The sequence below is a fragment of the Drosophila melanogaster genome, chromosome X, assembly GCF_000001215.4.
Source record: "Drosophila melanogaster chromosome X".
Lineage (NCBI taxonomy): Eukaryota > Metazoa > Arthropoda > Insecta > Diptera > Drosophilidae > Drosophila > Drosophila melanogaster.
In genome coordinates this window covers 23,022,798-23,047,839 of record NC_004354.4, presented here as the reverse complement: position 1 = coordinate 23,047,839, position 25,042 = coordinate 23,022,798, and the positions used below count along the sequence as shown (strand labels likewise).

General features: G+C 36.4%; 2 protein-coding genes across 9 annotated transcripts, besides 2 other annotated features; both read right to left on the bottom strand.

Moving 5' to 3' along the window:
- Positions 1-161: 161 nt before the first annotated feature.
- CG12061 (uncharacterized protein) lies at positions 162-11,774 on the bottom strand. 2 transcript variants are annotated; one of them, NM_001110997.2, is made up of 6 exons: positions 11,650-11,774; positions 6,414-6,632; positions 3,652-3,839; positions 3,395-3,578; positions 1,296-1,667; positions 162-544 (listed from the first exon to the last, which is right to left on the bottom strand). In NM_001110997.2, exons 1-6 carry the CDS (start codon positions 11,693-11,695, stop codon positions 228-230), a joined length of 1,326 nt encoding a protein of 441 aa, NP_001104467.2. In that variant the 5' UTR covers positions 11,696-11,774; the 3' UTR covers positions 162-227. The 2 variants fall into 2 exon arrangements, with proteins under 2 accessions (NP_001104467.2, NP_001015258.3); NM_001015258.2 differs by lacking the exon at positions 6,414-6,632.
- Positions 6,955-8,326: a mobile genetic element.
- Positions 10,059-11,404: a mobile genetic element.
- Positions 11,775-12,289: 515 nt separating the features above from the next.
- On the bottom strand, positions 12,290-24,942 carry zyd (zydeco). Of its 7 annotated transcripts, NM_001300715.1 has the most exons (9): positions 19,243-19,402; positions 18,648-18,816; positions 17,477-17,650; positions 17,231-17,418; positions 16,987-17,173; positions 15,240-15,320; positions 14,591-15,094; positions 14,196-14,297; positions 13,363-14,138 (listed from the first exon to the last, which is right to left on the bottom strand). In NM_001300715.1, exons 4-9 carry the CDS (start codon positions 17,408-17,410, stop codon positions 13,801-13,803), a joined length of 1,392 nt encoding a protein of 463 aa, NP_001287644.1. In that variant the 5' UTR covers positions 17,411-17,418; positions 17,477-17,650; positions 18,648-18,816; positions 19,243-19,402; the 3' UTR covers positions 13,363-13,800. The 7 variants fall into 7 exon arrangements, with proteins under 7 accessions (NP_001287643.1, NP_001015263.1, NP_001287644.1 ...); NM_001015263.3 differs by lacking the exon at positions 18,648-18,816 and having other exon boundaries at positions 13,088-14,138; positions 19,230-19,402; NM_001015261.3 differs by lacking the exons at positions 18,648-18,816; positions 19,243-19,402 and adding an exon at positions 22,392-22,473.
- Between the last annotated feature and the right edge of the window lie 100 nt (positions 24,943-25,042).

The following is a 25,042-nucleotide window of genomic DNA, read 5'->3' as shown; positions in this document are numbered from 1 at the left end:
TACAACGATCAAAGAACATTGCAATATTTTTATAATTAAAACTAGCGAATAAGATCAGATCATCCAAGCTATGACTTATTTTAATTATTTACAATTGATCCAAATGCTTCTATTACCCGATTAGTCTGCTAGCAAAAAAAACGAAAGGTTTATAATGAAGAATGGGGTAGTTTCCTGTTTTCATTACCTTCTCATTCCAAAAATTTATTTTCATTAATTAGGCTCAATTAATCCTGGATGTCGCACATTTTTTCTTTGTTCAATAATATCTCTAGTGTACAGGCGATAATCAGAAAAAGCGCATAGAAGATTATGCTTAGATATCCGACGGTCTTGCCCATCACAAACCTCCTTGCCAGAAGACCCAAATAAAGAACGGCGGCAGTTACTACTAGCATGGCCGTGGTGATGGTAAGGGCTGTGGAGTCGATATCGATCTTTTGCTGGTAAATAAGAATTTTCAGAAGCCAGGGTAGACCAAGGCATACTAAAATGTCGAATGTGTTCGACCCAATGGCATTGCAGATGGCCATTGACCCATATCCTGAAAGAAAAACAATTAGGTAAAATTTTATTCGAAATAAGCTATAGAAATTCCTCTTAAAGCGTTGCAATCAAGGTGATCATGGAAGTTGATCGCCAGAAATTTAGATAAAACTTTATGTCGATTTATAGTAACATTTACAAATAGGTTATACAAATAATTTAACTAGCCTCTAGTTTTGTACGCTGCTTTAGTTTCTTCGGAAATCGAAACTGAGTAAATTTGTATACCATTGCAGAAGGTAAAGCAGACATTTTTGACCATATTAAGAATTTGTATTCTTGATCAGCATCAACAGTCGAGTCCATATAGCAGGTAGTATATAAGACGGAACGGGACGAGAACTAATTCATATTTTAAAGAGCTCAAAAAGGACAAAAATGGTTCTGATCGGACGATCGTAGAACTTTTAAATTTTACGGTAACTACGTGGCAGGCTGTATGTTTTTTATTATAACAGTCTATGGGTAATATAATGCAAGATAGGGAGTTGGGATTAATTTACAATCTAGCAGTATCGCACACGGATTCCACGTGTTTATGTTTTAAAAGTTATGTCTACCGCCCACATGCAAGCGTGTAAATGACATTTTATCTATGTATCTATATGTAGGCAGGCTGATCGATCGTGGAAAACATCCTTAAATTGCCTTGTAAATAAGTTTTTAAAATGTACGAAGAAGCATAGCATTATTTCTGCACTTAAAATACTTCGGCACACGCGTGTGGAAGGATTACCATAGGTACTTACCTTTTTTGGACACAATATACGAGGACGCGACTTCTGGAACACTAGTGCCGGCGGCCAGTACAGTAAGGCCCATGATCGCGTCTGGAATGTTGAGGTTGTACCCCAATATTGTGAGAAACCACGTAAGAAGATAGGATATCAAGGAAATCCAAAGGATGGCCGAAATCATTGAAAGGAAGAAGATGGATCTAGCACTGGGAACAGTGCAGGCAAGCATCAATTCTGCCGGATATTTGATGGCCCACCAGGTCCACTGGTAAAAATTGTATTCCGTTTTCGGTTTCGCACACACGTGGTCGCGAAATCCCTTCAGCGGCTCTTCTTCGCGGGTCATCGGATCTTCGTCCAACAGCTCCGACTCCGCGTGTTCATCTAAGAAAGACTTATCTCGTTAGTTCTGGAATTTGATATTCTTGCACCTAATTTGCTTAAAATTGTATATGACAATTTCTTCGCGGCTGTAAAGTGCTCAACTTTAAAGTGGATGCAAGTTTTAGAATCATGATAACATAATAAAGCTTTATTAAATTACATTGAATGGAGACATAAAATTTCTTTGATAACGATTAAAATATTTCGAATTGTGACCTAGAAATTGCATGAAGCAAGGACGCTGAACTGAGTTCTAAAATTGTTTTTTTTTTTTTGCTTACACTCAAAGAAGAAACCGTTCTCAACGATCTTGATTTTATTATTCTCGATCTCAAAATCAAACCAAGATTGATCATGTTCGGAATTTTCAGATCGAGGTCGAACCATTCTCAGGTTACAAATGATTATCAGTATCGCTACCTATCTCGGCATCGAGAAGACCCGATCAAGAAAAACCGATCTCGCCCTTGAAAGGAATCGATTTCGATTTATTTAAAATTGTTTTTTTTTTTAGAGTAAAAAAAAGCATTACTGTTAAAATTTATTAAAATTTAATAAATTAAAAACAAACCGTCTTTGGTACATACCCGGGTGAATTTGCTCATGAATGAATTGCAATAAATATGTAAAATGCACACGCATAAATTAAAGCATTGCGTTTTCAACGTTATATTAGTTGAATATGGTAATACATAATTACAGATGGCGAAAGATTGTAAATAGGTAAAATTTATTAGGGAAAGCCCTTTATTTCTCGTTTTCGAGCTTTATTTATACCACTCTTCGCACCAACAAAATATTATTTTAGTTGACAAGGACACGAATCTAAAATCGATAGCTCCCTTATAACTTTGAGAGGATTTTGCTCTCATTTCTCTCTCTCTCTCTCTCTCTCTCTCTTATTTTTTCAGTCTTCCCCTAACGACCGTCTTATTGATGCGACTGATCATGCCACCGAGTACGCTAAGCACAACCGATCTCGTTTTTTCGTTCTTAATTTTTCTGGGTGTCTGCATTTGAAAGTTTAAATGTTACACAAACATTTCTTTTTATAAGTGTACTGACAAAGTTATTTCAACTACAGGGTCCTATTTCTCTGAGCCCTTGATTCAGGGGTCATAATCGGATTTTCGCATCGAATTAAATCGATAATTTTGCATCGTTATCAATGCATAACCTTCCAGATATCAGTCAAATCTTAAGTCAAACATATGTTAGGTATATACCCGTTACTCCTTGAGTAAAAGGGTATACTAGATTCGATGAAACAGGTAATAGGTAAAAGGAAGCGTGTCCATATAAAGTAAATATATTCTAGATCTGGATCAATAGTCAACCTGTCTCTGTCCGTCCGTCCTTCCGCCCGAAAGAGCTTTGAGATCTCAGGAACTATTCTAGAAATTTCTAGATTCTAGATTCTAGAAACATAGACGCAGCGCAAGTTTATTGACCAATGTTGCCACGCCCACTCTAAGGCCCACAAACCGCCTAAAACTTTTGACAACTATTCTATTGCAACTATTGCAACTATTTCGATATTTTTTCATTTTTTTGTAAGTCTTGTAAATTTTTGTCGATTTGGTAAATAATGTTTTGCCACGCCTACTCTAACGTTGAAATTTCGCGTTGGCATTTTCACTAGCTGAGTAACGGGTATATATTTCTCTCTTGTTTTAAAATAAAAAGATATATAAAATAAATAAACGTTGAAAAGAAACTCTTCTTACGTCGAACCAAATTTTGGATCCTACGGTCAAAGGACAATTGAATGACATAAGAAATGTATAGTAGTAAAAGGGCAAAAGCCTCATACCACATAACCAACGAATCCCACAACACATATGTGAGCGACGCTATAGCTATGAGGTACCACGCTGTGTCTCTGGTCACCGGCCACCAATCCAGTTTGGTCTGCAAAATATGCAAAAACAAAAAAAACAATGTGTGAGGCAGAACTGCAGCTTAAGTGGTGAATAGTACGCACCGGTTGAGTAAATATGCCGCAAACTCCTGCAATTACCAGGATATTGAACACGGAAGATCCCACGATAGTGCCAAGTCCGATGTCGCCATTAGTGACGAAGGTTCCCACAAAGTTTACAAACAGTTCCGGTGCCGATGTGGAAGCCGCTAGAAAAGTGGCTCCCGCCACATCATAGGTCATGCGTAGGGCTATTGTAAGACAAACATTATACCAAAATTAAAAGAGGGCAAAAATAGCAACAAATTTTAGGATACCTAATAACGCATAAAATCGAGAAACCGAAATTTGTTTTCTGAACCTAAGAAGAAAGTGAAAAAAAAAACAAATTTGAAGTCAATTTTTTTCTTTGGTAAAAGTTATGATATTTTTATACCCATTGCTCGTAGAGTAAAAGGGTATACAAGAGTCGATGAAACGCATGTAGCAGACAGAAGGCAGCGTTTCCGCCGATATAAAGTATGCATATTCTTGATCAGGATCAATAGCCGAGACGATCCAGCCATGTCAATCTGCCCGTATGAACGTCAAGATCTCAGGAAGTATAAAGCCTAGAAGGTTGAGATTCGGCATAACATTACCAGAGACAAAGACGCAGCGCAAGTTTGTTCACCCATTTTGCCACACGCACTATAACGCCCACAAACAGCACATTTGAAAAATGTGTTGATAATTTTTCACATCTTTATTGATGTACAATACTGTACATTTTTATCGATTTGCAAAAAAAATGTTTTGCCACGCCCACTCTAACGCCCTAAAGCCGCCAAACCGGTCAAGCCCACCCTTTTGAAATTGTTGTATATTTTTTGTTATTTTATTCCTCAATATCTATCGGTATCCCAGAAAAATGATGAAATTTCGCGTTCGCATTCACTGAGTAATGGGCATCTGATAGTTCAGGAACTCGCTATAGCATTCTCTCTTGTGTAATATACATATAGTATAAAATATACTTTAAGTATAACTTTGAAATTTTATATTTCAGTTGTATTTTTTCACTAAGGGTCATGGAGAAATAAAATATAATTGCGCTAGTTCGTTATAGTATCATATTTATGATGGTTTGCATTTTGTTTAGTATATGTAATTGTATGTAATATCTCCAAAATTTATACATTTTAACAAGAGGCACTATTTGGTGTAACGATTAGCAGAAAAAAAAAATATATTATAATCCAAATTGGTTCACAACTTGTCATTTTCAGGTAATATCGAAATTTTACTCTACACAAATACAGTGTGCGGCAGCATAACTTCCGTTTTTATGCGCTCCATTCAGTTAGTTGATGTCATATCGGAGCGACCACGGTTCAGTCGCCATGAAGCGTGGGATTACTGAGGAGCGGAGCGTGCCTTTGCCGTTGATGCCTACTTTTCAAGCTTATTTATCGGTTATTAAAACACAGCGTGCATTTTGGAATCGCTTTAGTTTAGCCCCGTTGGCTCCCGTCCCAGACCACAAATCAATTGTTACATGGGTCACTACATTAAGGCAAACTGCAAGTGCGAAAAAACGAAGAGCTGGAGTCCCTCGACCCGTTAGATCTCCTGAGAACATTAAAGCAGTGAGAGCGTCAATATTGGGATCTCCACGGCGTTCTAAGCACAAACACGCATCTGCCCTTGAACTTGAGGATTTGGGGCACACTTGATTCCAACAAGACGGTGCAACAGCACACACTTGAGGAGCATCGATGGCTGTTTTGAGGGAACACTTTCCAAAGCGCCTGATCTCAATAAGAGGCGATTTGGAATGGCCGGCACGCTCTCCCGATCTGTCCCCTTGTGATTTTTTTCTATGGTGTGTTTTAAATGTGCTTATGTAAACCGTCCAAGAACCCTACAAGATTTTAAAACCAACATCCGTGAAGAAATTGCCAACATAACACTTGCTATGCTAACAAAAGTCACGACAAACGCAAGAAATCGGTTTATAGCTAAATGTATGTATGGAGAACGGGGGACGTCACCTATCAGATTTCATCTTCAAAAAAATATAAATACAAACTTTGGACATTTACCTACATTATAAAAATAAATAAATATTTTCCAATGCCTATAATAGTTTCCATTGAGTTCTGAAAAAAGAAAATTATGCTGCCGCACCCTGTATTATATATATACATATAAAGAGAAACTGATGTATACCGAATTTCGAATAACGTTTTATAAAAAAAATCATCGAAGCTATGAACATAACTAAAAAATGTATACATATGGTTTATACTCGTATTGTCACACATGTCTCCTTTGCTGCGTTGCAAACTAATGACTGAAATCAGTATATCCTCTTACAGGATATGATAATATGCAGTTCGCTTTTATATAAAAGCTTTAATGTGCTGGTGCAAGCTCGTGTTAATATCTAATATTCATTTTTAAATACGTATGTGTAACGTTTCATTAGTATATTGTATATAATAGGCACAACAAAAGGAAAGGTCCAACTTCTCTCTTCCATAGTTAAGTTTAATTATATTATTTCCGAAACTGTTAAAATACTAAATTGCTTAAAATTTGACAACATATTTTTTAATTGCCCTTACTGTGCCGAATCAAGCCTTTTTTAAATTACTTTTAGCAGAGAAATGAAAGAATTCTGACTTTCAACAATTAGTCAAAAAACATCAACGGCATCTTTGTTATTCAAGCAAGATAAAAGTTTTCTTAAGGTTCTTTTATTTCTTTCTAGTTTGCAGTCTGTGTTACTTGGGTGATAGAACTTTAACTGTGTATCTGAAATTGGGCATATTAAATCTTACTGTAGCAAAGGCGCTCCATGGCTGGCACTAGATAATCGTCACACACAATCGCTAGGATGACAAAAAGGTACATGCTGACCAAAGTTGATACTACGATTGCTATCCAACTTTTTTGTCGCATAAGGTTAGGGAACTCCACGATGGCCGGCAGAGTACAGTTACGGGCATCGATATCATAGCGCATATCATGTCTATATGCAAACGGGTAATACTCCCATTCTAAAATAACAAAGAAGATATAATTCGTTATAAACCCAGGTATACAATATATAAAGCAGAGACAGTATTATTTTTACAAGAAAAGTGTACAAGTCTGCGTTCGTTTTTATATAACGGGTACAATAAGAAAGTTTCGTGCTTGCAGAGCAGAACAGATTTTTATAATGAGAAAGATATGGAAACCAAAGCTTATATATGTACCCTTGCTGTAAATATATATAATATATATGTATTATAAGAACTCCAGTCGTTTGAATTATGATCAAGGACACCGTAATTACGATTTCGTTTCTATTGTTTTCAATTAAAATATTCGTATACATACAGTTGCGGTAACAATAATAGCACCATAAGCACATTTCGTGTTTGTCCCAGCGTTTCTCTATTTTCTGACACTTTTTCATCATTTTACTCACTAAACTTAAATACTACAATGATTTTCAATCGAAATAAAAAAATTAGTAACAGATCTAATGGATATTTTAAAAATAATTGGTAAAACAAAAAAAAACCTTCAAATTTAGGCGGTAACAAAAATAGCACTGTTTCTCGTAGTTTGCTAAAACTAACCAAAGAAATAAAAAAATAATTCAACAAATGGATTATATCTTAAGAACTATGTTTAAAGAATCTTAATATTTGGTTGCGTGACCTTTTGTTGGCAATGACAGCCGCGCATCGTCCTGGCATGGAGTCCACCAAGTCCTGGCACCGTTATTAAGGAATTTTGCTCCATGGATCCTTGACCAGACCCCAAAGATCATCGTTATTATTGGGTTTGGCTTCAGAAACCTTTTTTTTCACGTCCGCCCAAAGGTTTTCGATTGGATTCAAGTCGGGTGACTGAGCAGGCCAGTTCATTCCTCGGATCGATTTCTGCTCTAACCACTTTCGAGCTTTCTTGCTCGTGTGTTTTGAGTTGTTATCCTGTTGAAATGTCCAAACCAACGACATTTCATCCCTGCCATATGGCAGCATCACAATTCCCAGGATATCTGTGTAAATGTGCTGATCCATGATGCTTTGAATCTAATGGATCGGACCTACTCCATAGTATGAAAAGCACGCCCATACCATTATGTTTGATCCCCCGTACTTTACCGCCTTAAAGGTGAAGCAAGGATTATATTCAGTTTGTGGTGGACGCCGAACATAAGACCAAGAGCCTTTTCCACCAAACAACACAATTTTGGTCTCATCTGACCACAAAATGTTGTGCCACTTCTCCACAACCCAGTCCTTGGGAATCTTGGCATATTCGGTTCGCTTTGCCACATGCTTAACAGTCAAAAGCGGGACTTTTCTTGGGCTGCACGCATTAAGGTTGTTTTGTCCTAAGCGTTTGCGAACAGTTTCCACGCTTTCAGCTATCTTAAGCTCCTTCTTAAGTTCCGTCGCCGGCTTAAAAGGCTCCTTCTTGCCTTGCCGAACCAAGCGCTTGATCTCCACGTTGGACATTGAGGGCTTTCTTCGCCGTGTTTCGTTCTTTTCGACAAACAAACGCTTTTGGAGCAAGTGCCCAAAAACAAAAAGAACAGTTACATTGAGAGACTAAAAATTTCTTGCTCAGAGAGCCAACATATGGTACTTATTATTCATGCAATCTGACATTAAAAAATATAAACATTTAATATTTTTTTTAAGGAAATCAACTTTCCACCTGCAGTAGTGCTATTTTTTTAACTGCAGCTGTAAGTGATATTTGACGCTAAAGTATACCATTTTAAATTTATACATATGTATTTTGCCGATTTTTTGTATATTAGTTCGTTTTGCCTTACATTTATATACATATGTACATGTACATACTTACATACATACATACTGCATATATATACTGCCTGCCTATACTGCCAATACAATGAAGATATTTGCGAAAGTTTCTTGCAGATACTAACGAACGGACGGACGGACAGAAATGGCTGTATGGACTCGGCTGTTGATAATAAATATGACAATATGTTCGTCATCAGATTAGCCCCCCCTGTTTCATCTTATGTTCTGTATTTGTCCATTGCACGGAAATCTGTCAATGTTATTATCTTTTGTTCACTGATATTCCCTCTCTCTTTGAGGAGAAAAGGAGGTCTTGAGAAGAACCGTTATCTTTTTAATTCTGCTTTGTTTTTCTTTCGACGAAGAATTTGACAAGTATATTGCATCATCAGATTAGCGCCCCCCAATGCAGTTTTAAATATCTTCCATAATTTGAATGGTGGGACAAAAAAATTTTTTATGCTGTTAAATTGAAAAGTTTGCTTTCATTTTGCGAAAAAAAAATTGTAAAAGGAACGCTGTTATCCTTGCAGGAAAAATCCGAAATCATAGCTTTCTATGAATGCGGGCTGTCTTTTCATAAAATTGCAAAAAAAAAAAAAAAAAAACGGCAGACATCGCAAAACAAGTAAACTTATGGAAAACACTATAAAAGTGGAAATTACAGTAAAATTACACGCGGCAGATCGCAGGTTCTTTCGTCGAATACCTTGTAATTCCCACGACTCCTCCGCCAAAATTCGAGAGAAAAAAAGTGGTGAAAACCCGAGCAAATCGTTTATTCAAAGGTTGGATAAGAAAGCTAAACATTTAAAACACGAAAAACCGAAAAAAATTCTAATAAGTTGCGAAAAAAAGCACGACTGAGTTTTGCTCGAGCTCATATGACCTGGTCTAGCGAGTGGCATTATTTTGTATTTTCGAACGAGAATAAATTTATCTGGAGGAACCACTCATTAATATCATGCTTTGCGTAAATATTTTAAATCGCTTCCACAGTCGGGCTGGAGGTGTCATGGTATGGAGCGCAGTATCCTATTATGGAACGCGAAAGATTATAATTGTGTATTAAAAACTGCATTTCCCTTCTTTAAAAACGTTTTTGGAAATCTAGAATGGCATTTTCAGCACGACAGTGCCCCAATCCACATTGCATATTCGGTAAAAACATGGATTCAAAGCGAAAATGTAAATGTTTTGGAATGGCCACTATACTCGCAGGACCTTAATAAAAAAAAGTGTGGGTATGGTTGGCTGGGAAGGTATACGAGGGTGGTAAACCTTATGCCACTCAAGAGGAATCGATCACCGGAATAAAACTCGGTTGGTCTACGATTACTTTGGATTACCTACAAAAAGAATATGATTCACTTCCCAGATGAATGTGTGCAGTCCTTCAAAACAAAGGAGGATCAAATCATTATTAATTTCCTTTAAAAATATTCTAATTTGAATATTCAAGTGTTATTCATCTAATTTTTTTCGAAATGAATCATCTAATTTTTTTCGAAATGAATCGAAAAAACTTAAATTATTGAAACAATTTTGACTTACCCATTTATGGAGTGTTTTTCTTTTTTATTTTATCAAAAAACTAGAAACAACAAACTGCGTCCCATACAAGCTTTGTATATACGCGCAGTGTATATACAGTATAATTCGCTTAGCTGCATCGATAGTTAGCTGCATCGGCAAGATATCTGCATTATTTTTCCATTTTTTTGTGTGAATAGAAAATTTGTACGAAAATTCATACGTTTGCTGCATCGCAGATAACAGCCTTTTTAACTTAAGTGCATCATATCAGCTGTTTTTTTTTGCCAATTTCAATGAATATCATCAAAGTTAGCTGCGCCATCTATGAATCATTTTTGCATATCTAAAAGATGGCAAGAATGCCAACTCGTTTCAGTATCTGCGCATGTCCGTTTTTGTTTTTGCTTTGATCGTGATTTTTGTGTTTTTGTTTCTTATGACACAAAGTTATTAAAATGGGTAAAACAAAGCGTGTCGTTGGACTAACACTAAAGGAAAAGCTTCAAATAATCGAGTTAGTGACCAACAAAGTGGACAAAAAGGAAATTTGTGCCAAGTTCAAATGCGACAGATCCACAGTCAACCGCATTTTACAAAAAACAAAGGAAATTCATGAAGCTGTGGCCGCGTCAGGTTTAAAAAGAAAGCGTCAAAGAAAAGGAGCGCACGACTTAGTAGAAGAAGCCTTATACATTTGGTTCGGACAGCAGGAATCAAAGAACGTAATTCTTGACCGGCACGTCCTATTAGCAAAAGCGAAAGAATTTTGCCAAAAATTTAACGACGCCTTTGAACCTGACGCCAGCTGGCTTTGGCGCTGGCGCAAGCGCCACAATATAAAGTATGGCAAAATACACGGCGAAACTGCTACAAATGAAGACAAACAATGCGTAGAAGTTGACATTGTATCGAATATTAATTGGAATGAATATGCCAATGTTGATGCAGATGAGGCTTGCCATGGTCAATTAGATGATGATGAAATCGTGCGCTCTTTAGTTCAAGATGCAAAAACCAGCGATAACGAAGAAAGCCATAGTGATGAAGATGTGGACGATACTGAGCGTCCTACTTTTAAGGATGGGTTTGCAGCAATTAAGGCTTTAAAGTCCATTTTTATGCGAAACAATAATGATGAGTTTTTGCAAAACTTGAATTCTATGGAAGACAAGCTGTTTAATTTACATATAAACTCAGCTGTATTGCAAAAAAAAATTACTGACTATTTTTAAGTTAGTTTTAAAAAGTGTTTTAATCAATTCACCATCACTTAAATTTATATGTCGATCTTACTTATCATTAAGAATGAAATTATCAGTTCCTTTTATGTTTAACATTGTTATAAAGAAATAAATTCTTTATTTTTCCTTTAAAAAAAAAAATTAAGTTAGCTGCATTTTTAAGTTACCTGCATCGAGGCATTGTGCAAAGTACTCGAGGCAGCTAAGCGAATTATACTGTACTTCATATGAAGATCTCTTACAAGAACTCACTCACGCTTACTTTTTTCGCTTCAAACATGTTCAGGCGTCCCAGCACCTTTGAAAATCTCTTGTAAGGCAAAATAAGGAAAATACACTAAGGCTTGTAAGGCAAGGCTTGTTGGCTTGTTGGGAATATTATTAGCTAATTTCTGGTATCATTGACCATAATACGCCCTTAAATTTGTGTTTATAAAAAACCTGTAAGGTTATGGAGTGCTTACCATTACCGTTGGGCTTAAAGTCAGTTGAGCTCCAGTCGAAGAACATTATCCTTTCGTCAGCGCTAATAGAACTAATTTACAATTTAACATTTAAATTTTCCAGATATTTTTGATTTGCAATGTACAATATATAACAACTCAAACAAGTAAAAAATATGTTTCTTGATTAACTAGTCAAGGCTACGCCTGAATTAACATGGTTCGATTGTTACCGTTCATAGTTGAATGTTACAACTGTTTACAAGGAGGAGATGGAGCCATTGTATCAAGAGCCATTTCAAATCCAAATGTATATACTTAGAAAAAAAAACGTTACATAAAACTTTATTCCTTTGCTGATTTAGTTAAAAAAAAATATAATGGTGCATCCAGTAGTTTAAATTTTTTTTTGAATATACATATGTACATACATACAAATATAAATAATACTGTGTCAGTTGGAAGTGAAAATTTACACATGTAAATAACGTCTTTTGCTACGGGATATTTTTTATTTTACATCTCAGGATATACATTTTGTTGGCTGCCTATGGTATCTAGGGGTTTTCCGTTACTTATATATAACTGATACAGGTACAGTCCTAGTGCAATTATTGTAAAAAATCTTCGTTCATTATTTTTTTTACGGGTTTCATTACGGCTCAAGCATTGTGGAATGAAATATACTAAAAGTGAAATCATAGCTGCATTGTTTTTGATAATAAATTGTTTCTATTCGGTAATGACCACTTCTTCTATTCTACTTTCCACTTCGATATTGATTTGAGAATTTTGGTAACAAAATATTACGTGTAGTTGATTGAAATTATAAAAGTTATTTTCATTTAGTTAAAGTTAAAGCCTAAAACTATCTTGCAAACTATTTCAGTTTACTGTATTACAACTGCAAATGGCCAACACAAAAGACTCCAAATTTATGTATAGAAACTGCTCATAACTGTCACTGTCATTTTCGTTTTAATATTTGTCTTGCCATATTGCTTAAAAAAAAAAAAAAACAATTAAGCAATACAATACTATTAAGCAACCATTTTTGATTTTTGTTTTTTATCCACACATTGCAAATACAGTACAATAAATGTTACATTTTACCCGACACCAGGATTGGGTTAGGTAGCAATGTAGAAGACAGTTTTATAGATGTTTCCCGCTTAAAGAGCGAATTAACTTCGTTTGAATGCTTGATAATGCTCGATAGATTTCTTGTAACCAAAAATAAGAAGGGAAGTGTTAACTAAAAACAGAATTAAGCTCCATATATATAAACTAATGTATATGGTTTTAGCAATGTTTTGTATTAGGGTGAATTCGGTTTGGAACTTTACTTTGGAAACAGAATATAAATTTGGAAAGTCCTTTTAACAACACTTTTATTAGTATTGATCTATTTATAGAGTATTTTTCCCTCGTCAAAACCATGTGGTGGACAAACCGATATAAATTTTCATTTATTTTTAATAGTAGAATTTTTTAATTATGTTTCACTTTCAACGCTTTTTTTCGTACACCCTCAGAGTATATATTTATTCAAAGGTCTTTATATGCAATCCGTTTTTTTTACCTTTCGACGTGTGTATCACTTGAATGATCGGATTTTCGGGAGCACTTGTCACTACGTGTACTGCCGTCCACAGTGATATTATGTCCTACAAGCCAAGGCAATCCAATTAACAATATCCACTATCACTACAGACTTTGTTAAATCTCATATATATTAATCATATAAATACATTATTTATTTTTTTGGTTTGTTTTTAGTTTTCATTTCTCCCTTTGCACGGCTCCGTAAATTATAAAATGTCTTCTCATTCATTTGAATTTATCTTTTGGGTTTCGACCGAAGATTGTGAAAGAGTCTACTTTAATAATAATAAAAAAAAAATATTATTACAATAACAGCATAACGTATAACGTAACTCAACTATCAAAGTAGATAGAATAGAACAGAAAATACATATTAATTAATTAAACCACTGCACTTAGGGTTCTTCCAGTCAGCTGCCGCAAACTGAATCGGAAACGGATCCAGCACCAGAAGACTGTCATCTCTGCACCCCATCTATTCATCCCAAATGGTATATCGCTCATCAAAACGTCAGATTTTGCAGGTCGTCCTTCGTATATCCTACAACTTTTGGACGCAGACCAATTTCATGATCGACCGCAGGTGGGCAGGTTGACGCGGAAGAACACATTGAGTTCGATGAGGGAGGCGAAAACCATGAAGACCAGATACATCACCAGACAGGCAGTGCCCACCTTCTTGTCCAGCTTAAACTTGTTTGTGGAGAAGGTCAGGTAAAGCAGGAACAGTGTCGACAACAAAGTGATCGCCGAGTACTCCAATCCGGCGGAGTTTATGGCCACGTAGTTTTGGCCCGGTTGGATCGGGAAAAATACTGCTTTGATCAGCCAGGGAACCCCCAGGCACAGCAGGATGTCGAAAGTGTTTGACCCAATAGAGTTACAGATTCCCATTGATCCGTGACCTTTAAAAGATAATTGAATAAACATGCGTTCCCAAATATCACTAGACAACCACTTACCGCGCTTCGCCACAATAACACTAGACACCGCTTCAGGGACACTGGTACCAGCTGCCAGGAACGTAATCCCCATCACCGAGTCAGGAATCTTTAGTGTGTCTCCTGCGTAGCAATATAGGTACATTTAACAGGGGAAAACGTTTAGTTCGTGAAATCGTCGCTTATATTATATATATAATATTTATTATATATTTAATTTTATATTATATATATTATTATATTTTATATATAACATATATTATATATTTAATATTTTACTATATATAATAAGAGTTGTTAAGTAAGAGTTGTTTTATGTTTACAAAATAACAAACCACATGTATTGAGACAACAACTTTTAACGACCCAGAGTTGTTCAGCCTTTTCTATGATTAAGACATGTACATGTATCTTACCGATTATCGTTATCATCCACGCTACTACATAGGAAAGCGATCCGATCCAAACTATGCACATGATAAAGGTCAGTGGGAAAATCTTATTGTTTTTGGCCTTCTTGCAGTCAGGAATGGCAATGCGAAATAGCAGATGGATCGGCCAAATGATGAGCCAGGTAAACTGGGCAAAGCAGCTCTTATCCTTCGGGTATGAGAGCAGAGAGTATCCCTCCTCCTTACGGCCCTCGTCAGCGGCTGCTACGGCCACGTGAGATTCTGCCTCGGCATCGTCTAGTGGTGCCATCTGCACAATGGCCCCTGGTCCCGAACAAAGACCAACTGCTCCACCTCCTCCTCCGGCACTATGGGTGGTGCTCAAAGTTGTGGTCATGGTCGAGGTGGTTATCGAAATCGCGGTGGTACCGGCTCCGGATGTGCTTGTGGCCTTGGCCTGCTCTTTGTTAAGTCCTCCGTTTAGCTGTATGTTCGCCATGTTCTGGCAAATGCGGTTTTCCACAAGCTCTGCGGCAGTAGAGAACATTAATATCAGCTATTAGTTGTGCTCTGAAAGCGGGTCCGTGGGAGAGAGGTTGAGGGTCGGACATTAGGAATAAGAGGTGGGCAGTATTGGCTAGTGTAAAGTTGGAAATGGTGGTGTCGTGTGTACCTGGTTCCTTCTCATTGCTGTTCTTTGTATGTATGCTGCAGTTGGAGGACCGGCTGCGAGAACGAGCCTGCTTAACGCCACCTGTGTAGTGTTGCGAAAGTAAGGTATTGCGTATATATATATAACTTGTATCTGGAGAAAAGCCAAAAAGACAAGCCTCTTTACGTACTAACATAGTTAATTAATTATCATAAAACAAGACTTTATGCTTTATTCCGAGACTTGCAAAAATTCTTTATCTCTAGAATCTGCATTATTGTGGTTATAGTTCCATTTTGTGGGAATTGGAGTTGGAGTAGCTAAAAATTGTAATACGGTCGGTACTCAAATTAAAGACTTAAATATCTACCTTGTATAGTTCCCGATATATGTTTATGTTACATACTTTCAATTCAGTAGTACACTAGGGGTATACTTTTCAGATTGAAATCACTTTACTAGATGCAGAGTGAATATTATGCTAAATATCTATGTATGTACATCTAGACAAGTATTTACCTTCAAATTGTTAAGCGATGTAACGGGTATCTAATATTGATGGTGTTCCGACCCTTGAGCTAGGATCATCAGCCGAGCCAATCTGACCATGTCCGTCTGTACGCGTGTATAAACTTTAATATTTGGAACTTTCCGAATTTAAGTATGTCAATTTCAAAAAATTGTCACTTCGTTTCCTTGCACTCCCTTTTAGCTGAGTAACGGGAACGCAATAGTCGGAGAAGTCCACCATAGTGGTATCTTTTGTTTTAAAAGGTTAAGGTAGATTCATAGAATATTATGCAACAGGTTGCGGAAGCGTTTCAGACCGTATAAAGTTGATGTATATGCTCGTGATCAAGATCACTAGCCGTCAATCTGGAAGTGTTCATGTGTCCGTCTGTCTGTCCGTATCAACGCTCGGATCTCGGGAACTAAAAAAGGTAGAAGTTGTAGATAGGGAGTGCGGGTTCTATTGTAGTAAAAACAACACTAACAGCCACAAACCGTTACTTTCACACAATTTTATAATTTTCTTTTTTGTTTTTTTTTTTTGTCTTGTCAATTTTCATCGGTGCGCAAAAATATTTTGGCAAAACTTTTACGGCAAGTTATTTGATTTGACTCTAACGCCTTCAAAAGGCAAGAAGCTGTCACGCCCAATTTAAAAGAGATTTTGGTTTAATTATTTAATACTAGTCATATTTATTTAAAAAGTCATTGTTTTTGGAAACGAATAAATGTTTAATTTAAACAAAAAATCAAAATGTACTACAGACTCCTTGTAGCATTACTTTTCTTTCATTAATTTTTTTCCAAATTTGTTATATAAATGGTTTGGTAATATGCATGCGATAGAATGGGTATGGTCAAAAAGGATTTTCCGCATATCGATCAACATGGGCGTGACAAAAATCGAGAAATAAAAAATGTAAAACATGGCTTGATTGGCTTGGCTGCTAGTGATCCGATTCGACAGTATATATAGTTTATTGGGTAGCGTTTTCCTTTCGTTCCCCCCTATTACGTAGTATAGTATTCATCGAATTTTATCATACCATATATTCTATGAGTAACTTGCGTAAAAAGTATAAGAACTATAGTTTGTTCTATAATAAAGCAAATTGACATTATATTTCCGACTAATGAGAAGTCGATTGATATTGGCTTAAAACTATTTCTTCTTTGTTACGCCAATACTTTTTTTTTGTAACCTTTGTGAGCCAAAGCTGACATTTTGGAACAAAAGTGCCGCAAGGATATCACTCACCTTTGGCGCACTTTTGGAAAGTTTTGTCGAAATACATGACCGCAAGATAGACGGCATACAGGGAGACCAGGATGAGGGCCTCATACCACTCGACGCGCTCGTCGTGCATAACACAAATGAGAATGGCCACTGTAACTCCGTATGCGATGCTGTCCCGCGTCAGTGGCCACCAGTCCAAGGGTATTGTCTGAAATTTGCATTTCACGAGGATTAGGAAATAGCTGATTATACGAAATAGACTTGCCATGCCAGCTCCGATTCCGCAGCACGCGGCCACTGCCAGGATGTTAAATACCGCCGATCCGACAATCGTGCCCACTCCGATGTCGCCCTCCGTGATAAAGGTTCCTATCACGTTGACAAATAATTCTGGGGCGGAGGTGGCCGCGGCCATGAAAGTGGCACCCGCCACATCATTGGACATGTTGAGTGCTAGATTAGTTGAAAGTGATAGTACGCTAATATTCAAAGTGGATTTAAGAATAACTACCTGCACATATTTTCTCAACTGCTGGCACAAAGTACTCATCACACACTACGGCTAAGGCTACAAATAAATATAAACTGGCTATAACATGAAGTACAACAGCACCAGACTGTCTTTGCGCCTCCGAGAATAGGTCTCGGGGGAAGTCATCGATGGCGGGCTGAGTGCAATTTATATCTGAAAGATATGCGAAATTCAAAGATTACTTATTGAAGGTTAGTTTCAACACTTAAGAAAGCATTAACTTATATTACCTAGCTTAGCTATCAGCTAAGCTGAGCCAATAGCTGAGCGTATAAAAAGAGTTGAAAGTTTCATACTGCCAATGGTTCCAAATAACGGAAATTTAGCCTTAATGTTTTAATATCAATACGCTAATACAAAAACCTGTTCAAATAGGATAAGTCGTTCCAGATTGGTGAAAATTTATGGTATTGTTACCAAATGTCTTTAAAACTTTTTGGATTATCCGAGGCCTAAAGAAAAATCTTACGATTCTTAAGATCAATCAAAATGAAAAAGGGCTTTATTTAAAAGTGAGTTTCATAAGTTAATCTTTCAAAATTTCTGCAATTAACTGATAATTCTCAAAATTTACTTAAATCTTATTTTGAGAGTATCATTCGACTGGAGTATTTTAAGCAATAGTTTTTTATACTATTTTTTGGCTACATAATCTGCACTTTATAAAATGTTCTCATTTACACTGGCCCCGCTCTTTTGATTAAAACATTCAATTGTCTCAAAGTCTTTAATTCTTACACACGTTACTCGTAGAGTAAAAGGGTATACTAGATTCGTTGAAAAGTATGTAACAGGCAGAAGGAAGCGTTTCCGACTATATAAAGTATATATATTCTTTATCAGGATCAATAGCCGAGTCGATCTAGCCATGTCCGTCTGTCCGTATAACTTTCGAGGTCTCAGGAACTATAAAAACTAGAAGGTTAAGATTACGCATACAGATTCTAGAGACAAAAACGCTGCTCAAGTTTGTTGACCCATGTTGCCACGCTAACTCTAACGCCCACAAACCGCACATAACTACCACGCCCATATTTTTTTCTATTGATTTGCCAAAAATCTTTTTGAAACGCCCGACCTGAAGCCGCCAAAACGGTCACACTTTTGAACAATTTTAAAACTTGTTCTCATTTTATTCCCCAATACCTACCGATATCCCACAAAAATTATGAAATTTCGCGTCCGAATTCACACTAGCTGAGTAACGGATATCTAATAGTCGGGGAACTCGACTATAGCATTCTCTTTTGTTTTGCGCTACCATTGCGTGTGGCCTGTCCCTCATTTGAGCAAATTTAAACACAATAAAAGTGTTCTGTCTGTAGGTAAGCAATTTGTTAAAGCGAGAGTGTAGTGTAATTATATAGTAAAATTTCAAATCATTTTCATCGTCATAAGACGTGTCATCAGAACTTATTTATGTCAAAGATGCAATGGCCGATTATTTCTTAAACTAATCAAAAGTGTTTGATTTTCTTAATAATAATAAACAAAGTCTAAAGTTAAAAAAAAAATTAAATAGAAAAAATTATATTGACGAATTAAAAAATTGGAGACTATGAAAAAATTCATTTTTTAATAGAGTGTCGTGTCGTCGCGGGAAAAATGTAACCTCGAGTTGACAAAGTTTATAAGCAGCTATTCTCACAATAAATAAGTGGCTTGTCATTAAAGAGAATTTTTAATGAAATCATAGGCCCTTATGTCAACTTCAAAATAGAATAAAAATCACTTGGTTTTCGCACATTTCATGCTGCACTGCAACAAATTTTCACCGAACAAAAAAACGCTTCAGACGATCAGGGAACAAGGGCTTCCGAATTGCCGAATTATTCCGACTGCCTCGTCTTTCTATTTTTGTGTATCACAAGTCGGAGTCTCAAGCGTTGATAATGAACTAAACCACCAGAGCTGCAAGAAAGACCATAAGACTGGCAATCAGAATCCAGAACGTGGCACCCAGTACCTCACACCCCAGGAATCGAAACTCAAAACAGAAGCCGAAATGGAAACTGCACGAGATACAGACACAATTACACCAGATACTCATACAGACGCAACGCGAGCAGTAAGCTACAGATACAAATACATCTGCTGGTTCCAGAACATAAGTCGGACTGGAACCGAAACAAAAATAGAAGCCGAAGCCCCGCTTTTTTATCATCGTAGCTCATAGATACATTTGATCATCGATCAAAAATGCGACGGACCTCCGATCCAAATAACGATCGGCAGCGGAAGCGATAAATTCGCCTTTGATGTCATCAAATTGTATTGCAAAACAAAAAACCGATAAAAGCTCATCCGAAGCTTTAAATTGAAACCGAAAACTATGCCCCAGCTAAAAACTAAAAACATATCAACACGGGAAAAAATCGTAGATTTAGTTTCCTATTTCTGCACTTTGCATGCAAATTATTGTTACTCTAGCTTGAAATCTAGGAAACATTGGCCGTTAAAAGTATGTAAATTACTGCTTGGGCGTATTTTTTTTTAATAAAAAGGGTTTCTGCTAGAGTTTTATAAAAAATGTAAAATCAATTCTATATAATTCGCAAAAATTAAATTTAAATTATTAATTCATTTGTATATTATATTTCATGGTTTCTTATTTGACTCTTGAATACTGAATCAATCAAAACCAACATTTTTATATAATTTTTGTCTAATAATTTCAATTATTATATTAAATATTTAATCAAAATGTATTTTTATTTAAAAAATTATTTGGGCTGCTATTTTAAGATTAATGCCTGGAAAATAATTAGCATAGAATAGAAGGGAATAAAATGGTTGTCACCTTTTCAATGTACAAATAATTGTAACACTTCGATACTTTAAATGTTTATGTAATAATGAGATATCAATTTCAATCCTAAATTTAAATGTCTAAGTCGGGCGTCTAAATACTTATTAAACATAGGGCGCCTTTTGGTTGTTCATAAGATTGTGGAATTTTTTTGCATGTAGAGTACCTAAATCGGCAGCCGGTGCCGAGAACAAGCATCAACATACAGACTTCAATCCGCAAATTAAAATAAATAAGTGCTAACTAAACGCAATAGCTAAACTCACTTGCCACTCAAAATGTCAATCGATTGAGCTACATAAGTTGATAGAGACATAGAGTAGATACGAGAAGATATTGCGGTAACCGTAGGTCGAAATACAAATATACATAAATATGTAGGTACAATAGCACTCTGCAACATGGTAACTGTGGACTTGTGCAAATAAGTTTCAGCATCACTATCATCTTTATACCATAACCCCTTAAGTTGATATCTCAAAGCAATCCAACAATTTAAAGATAAACGTTTTTTCTGTTCCATTTTTATACATTCAATATGTACTTATACCCCACTTATACTATTCAGCGCATTAAGATTTTGTAATTTCACAAATAGGGCTAAGCAAGCATAAATAAGTACTACCAAAACACACATACACTTCACCCCAGAACTAAAGAAATGTAGCACAGTGTAATTAAATACCCAGAGCCAGCAGTCAGCCAAGTATATGACCCAATCAAACAAAATTAGCTTTGTTTCGTTCGGTTCGGAAATCATCAGATTGTGAGCGTTTGATCTGACGATTAACACCGGGGTTAATGATTGCCATTAGTCTTGGAGCATTAATATAAGCAATTAGGTGAATTTCGGACTATGAATATAGTGCTCCGAATTCAAATAGGCAAACATTTGGACATCAACAATAAACAAATTGTAAGATTAATATGTAGGTTAGGTTTTCTCCTCTTCTCAATTTTAAATATCTTTATGCGCGATGGACCTTAGGTCGATGAAGGCCTGGTGCGTAGAAATACCACAAACATAAATGTATACCTACATATCTATATAGAAGTGAAGACTCACACGCAAGATTGAGCGACACAGAAAGTCGGAGCCCGGGGTCAATTGACACAAACGCATTTTGTAACCGCCAACCCGCATAATGCAATGATGCTTAATAAACATTTACAGAGTTCCCTAGTTATAGCGAATGAACCAGCTCTGCTCCACAGCACAAGGGAGGAGGAGTGTTAATGATAATCAATTTAACAATCAGAAATACATTCAATCACAGTAAATTAAGTTAACTATAATTGAATGAGCGAATCATAAACAGTAAAAGCGTATCGAATAACTGCAATTTTGAACTCTTTGGATTTGTTACAATATGTGAATCTTAGAAAAGTCAAATAAGTGAGTGGAGCTATTCAGAAGAGGTACTCAGTCTTATTCGTTCTTATGCAACTATAGCCTTCATTATACGCTTATTCGAAATATGTTAACTTTAAGCAATGTTTGCAGTACCCACATTGTAATTAATCATTATGGCAAACAAACCGTATATTACAGGTATTAATCTGCGAGCAAAATCTTCTGAATTTATTCAGCAATCGGCTTTCCATGCAGAAAAACAATATTTTTGATTATTTTCCACAGCAATCGAACGCTGTCAAAAATGCAAAATGGATCATATTGTCTCAGTTGCCAAATGTCAGCAGTAAACTGCTTCAGTATTTACTTGGATTTTTTAACGAAATATTATTATTATTATTGTGCGAATATAACAGTTGTAATATTAGTTCGCACAATTTCCTAGTAATTCCGGTCATATCGGAAACGGGTCTTTTCTGAGAAGATCTGTACGTAAATACTTGCAAGGAAGAAATTTGATGTAAAGATATTTTTAATAAAGATTGCAAGAAGTACTCCTTCCACCTGTAATAATAGTTATTTACAATTTTAAATGTGCCCACCTCACTAGTTTACTCATACAACTAATTTTACCAGACTAAGAATATCTCATTTTCCTGGCTCTTATCAGCATGAATTCGTTATTTTTTCGCTTTTTAATTTTCAGCTTTCTATTAAGTACTCAAACTCACAGCAGAATAATAGTATATGTGAAATGGAAGACTTCATATTACGTATCCGCATCATTGTCACAATTGTTTTATAGAAAGACTTGAAGCACATCGCCTTTCAAACCACACAAAAAGCTCTGTACTAAACATGTGTCTACCCATATGTAAGTTTATATCTGACCATAAGTAAGGGAAATCAGTGTGACAATGCGTATTAATATGACTTTTGTGTTTCGTTTAAAGAAAAATTTTCTAAACGATCCATGCTTTGTGGCTTTTGTCTGTATATATTCTTTCCCATTTTTAGTTAGTTAGTCTTACTTGGTGCTGTCTCCATATTTTTTAGAAGTGAGTTTACCTGCACCCAAGCCAATAATTCTGACAGAAATAAAAAATGAGGTTGAATCTGATGCGGTTCATCTTCGAAAAGGCCAAATATATATTGGTCTCTTTCAAGAGCATGCAACGTAGTAAAGGAGTCACTTGCAACCATTTCAAAGAAATAATAAAAAAACAACAGAGAAACCTATAGCCGAGTTCCCCGACTATCCTCTGCATATTTATGAATAATATGCTATTATCAGCTGTTTAGGCCTAAAAAGATTTTACATACAAAGTATTCCTTCGTTCTTTGTTTAGAAAATAGACTGCATAAAATAAAATCGCGTTTCCAGATACGAACTTACGTGCGCAGAATACTACCAGATACCAGTTGAAGTTATATCTGTTTTTAATAGTAGGTTCCTTCTACCTAAGTTTTCTATGATCAAACCAATAAAAAAGAGTGAAAAGTGAATAGTATATTTTTTTTACGTTATTCTGTGAAAATACCTATATGAGGAACATTGCGCATACGAGCCATGCATGGTTTGTTGGTCACATTAACGTTGAGCGAATAAAAGGATGGAATAAAATATATACGCGGGCATTAACTGATTTTGAAATACATCTAAACAAAAAAATTAATAACAAGAGAGAATGCTATAGTCGAGTTCCCCGACTATCAGATACCCGTTACTCAGCTATTGCGAATGCGAACGCGAATTTCATAATTTTTCTGGGCTATCGATAGATATTGGGGAATAAAATGAGAAAAAATTTAAAAATTGTTTTAAAGTGTGGGCGGCTTTCGGGCGTTAGATTCAGCGTGGCTAAAAATTTAAAAACATGGTTCAAAAATGTGGGCGTGGCAGTATTGAGCGGTTTGTGGACGTTAGAGTGGGTGTGGCAACATGGGTCAACAAACTTGCGCTGCGCCTTTGTCCTATAATCTGTCCGTATGAACGTCGGAATTCAGCATACAGACGGACATGGCTAGATCGACTCGGCTATTGATCCTGATAAAAAATATATATACTTTATATAGTCTGCCTGTTACTTTTCAAAGAATCTAATATACCCTTTTACTCTACGACTAACGGGTATAAAAACGAAACAGTTTTGGTTGTCACTATGCATAGTAAATGTCATTAAGGTTCACTTAATGAGCCAATTTAGACAATTGCTTCATATGCCACAGTTTACGCGCTCAGACACAACACATGCTCTCACGGGCCATAAAGAGATCCGCATGCATACACACCCACACCCGGAATTTTAAGGCGTACAAATTTATGTGCATGCATTTGTGTATGCGTGCCATCGTGCAGATACATACATATGTACATACATATAGAGGCCTATGACGTCAGTGCACGCACAAGCCCATTTAATCGCATTGCATTAAAATTATTTGACGCCTAATTGATTTATTAAACTTGTTTCTATCTTTTTTGTCGCCGTCGCACAATACGTTAAAGGCAACGGAAAATAAAATAAACGTTATTTGTCAATTAGTTAAAAGGGCACTTTTTTAGTAAATTATAAACTTATCTGTGGTTCTCGATCTCAATATTGTCTCATGTTTTTGATTTGTAAATAAATTGGTTAGGGTCACTGAGTCGGACGAAAATAGTGGTGCTAGCTTAACTCGATTTGACGCTTAGTGTTAGCTAAGTTTTGGCTTAGTCACTAGTTAGTTCTGTTAGTGGTTATGTACCCGTAGTGCTGCTAAGACCCCAATAGTCTTCCATTGCTGCACGGTGTTGTAGTGGTGATGGACACTCGTAAACTGCGATGCGCCGTTGTATGAAGCCGAAGCCTAATCTGAATCTCAATCTCAATCCGCACTTCAATGGTGTTGATTTTCTCTATTCTTTTTTTCCTTTCCTTTGCTGTTTCCTTTCGTGCTTTTACAGCTCCCGCACCTTTCTTTTCTTTTCTGTTCGACGCTATTTGCTTATATTCCGTTTCCTCTCCTTTCGATCACCGACCCCTCCTCCTTTACTTCGGCTTAAGTTCTCTTTTCAAATCAGCTTAAGTGAGGCGGTGAGAGTAAGCTCAATTTGCGCTAAAGATCCAAATGGTCCACAATGGCACGTAGAATTGTGGGTGGGTGAATGGCGGCGGAGCAGAGGCAATTGGGGCACTTACAAACACACTAAAACTCTGCCACGAACTTACGAACACTTTCTTACTCACACGCACACGATTTCACCTCGGAAACACGGTCCTGCATCTCATTTCTTTCTAAAATTGGGCAACCTGTGGAATGCGATATTGTCTTTAGAGCTGTGAGAACCAGAAACCCTATACAGACATTAGTTTTCTTCGTTTTTTTTTTTCCTAAATTG

Excerpts from the sequence above, each read along its gene's own strand:
- CG12061 (NM_001110997.2), bottom strand. The coding sequence starts at position 11,695 with ATGTTCTTCGACTGGAGCTCAACTGACTTTAAGCCCAACGGTAATG. Across the intron at positions 6,633-11,649 it reads CTTTAAGCCCAACGGTAATG|AATGGGAGTATTACCCGTTT; the intron begins GTAAGCACTCCA and ends TTGTTATTTTAG. Across the intron at positions 3,840-6,413 it reads CATGGAGCGCCTTTGCTACA|CCCTACGCATGACCTATGAT; the intron begins GTAAGATTTAAT and ends GTCTTACAATAG.
- zyd (NM_001015261.3), bottom strand. The coding sequence starts at position 22,446 with ATGATGCGGATACGTAATATGAAGTCTTCCATTTCACATATACTATTA. Across the intron at positions 17,419-17,476 it reads AGTTGAGAAAATATGTGCAG|CACTCAACATGTCCAATGAT; the intron begins GTAGTTATTCTT and ends CAACTAATCTAG. Across the intron at positions 15,321-16,986 it reads TTTCCAAAAGTGCGCCAAAG|GTGGCGTTAAGCAGGCTCGT; the intron begins GTGAGTGATATC and ends AACACTACACAG.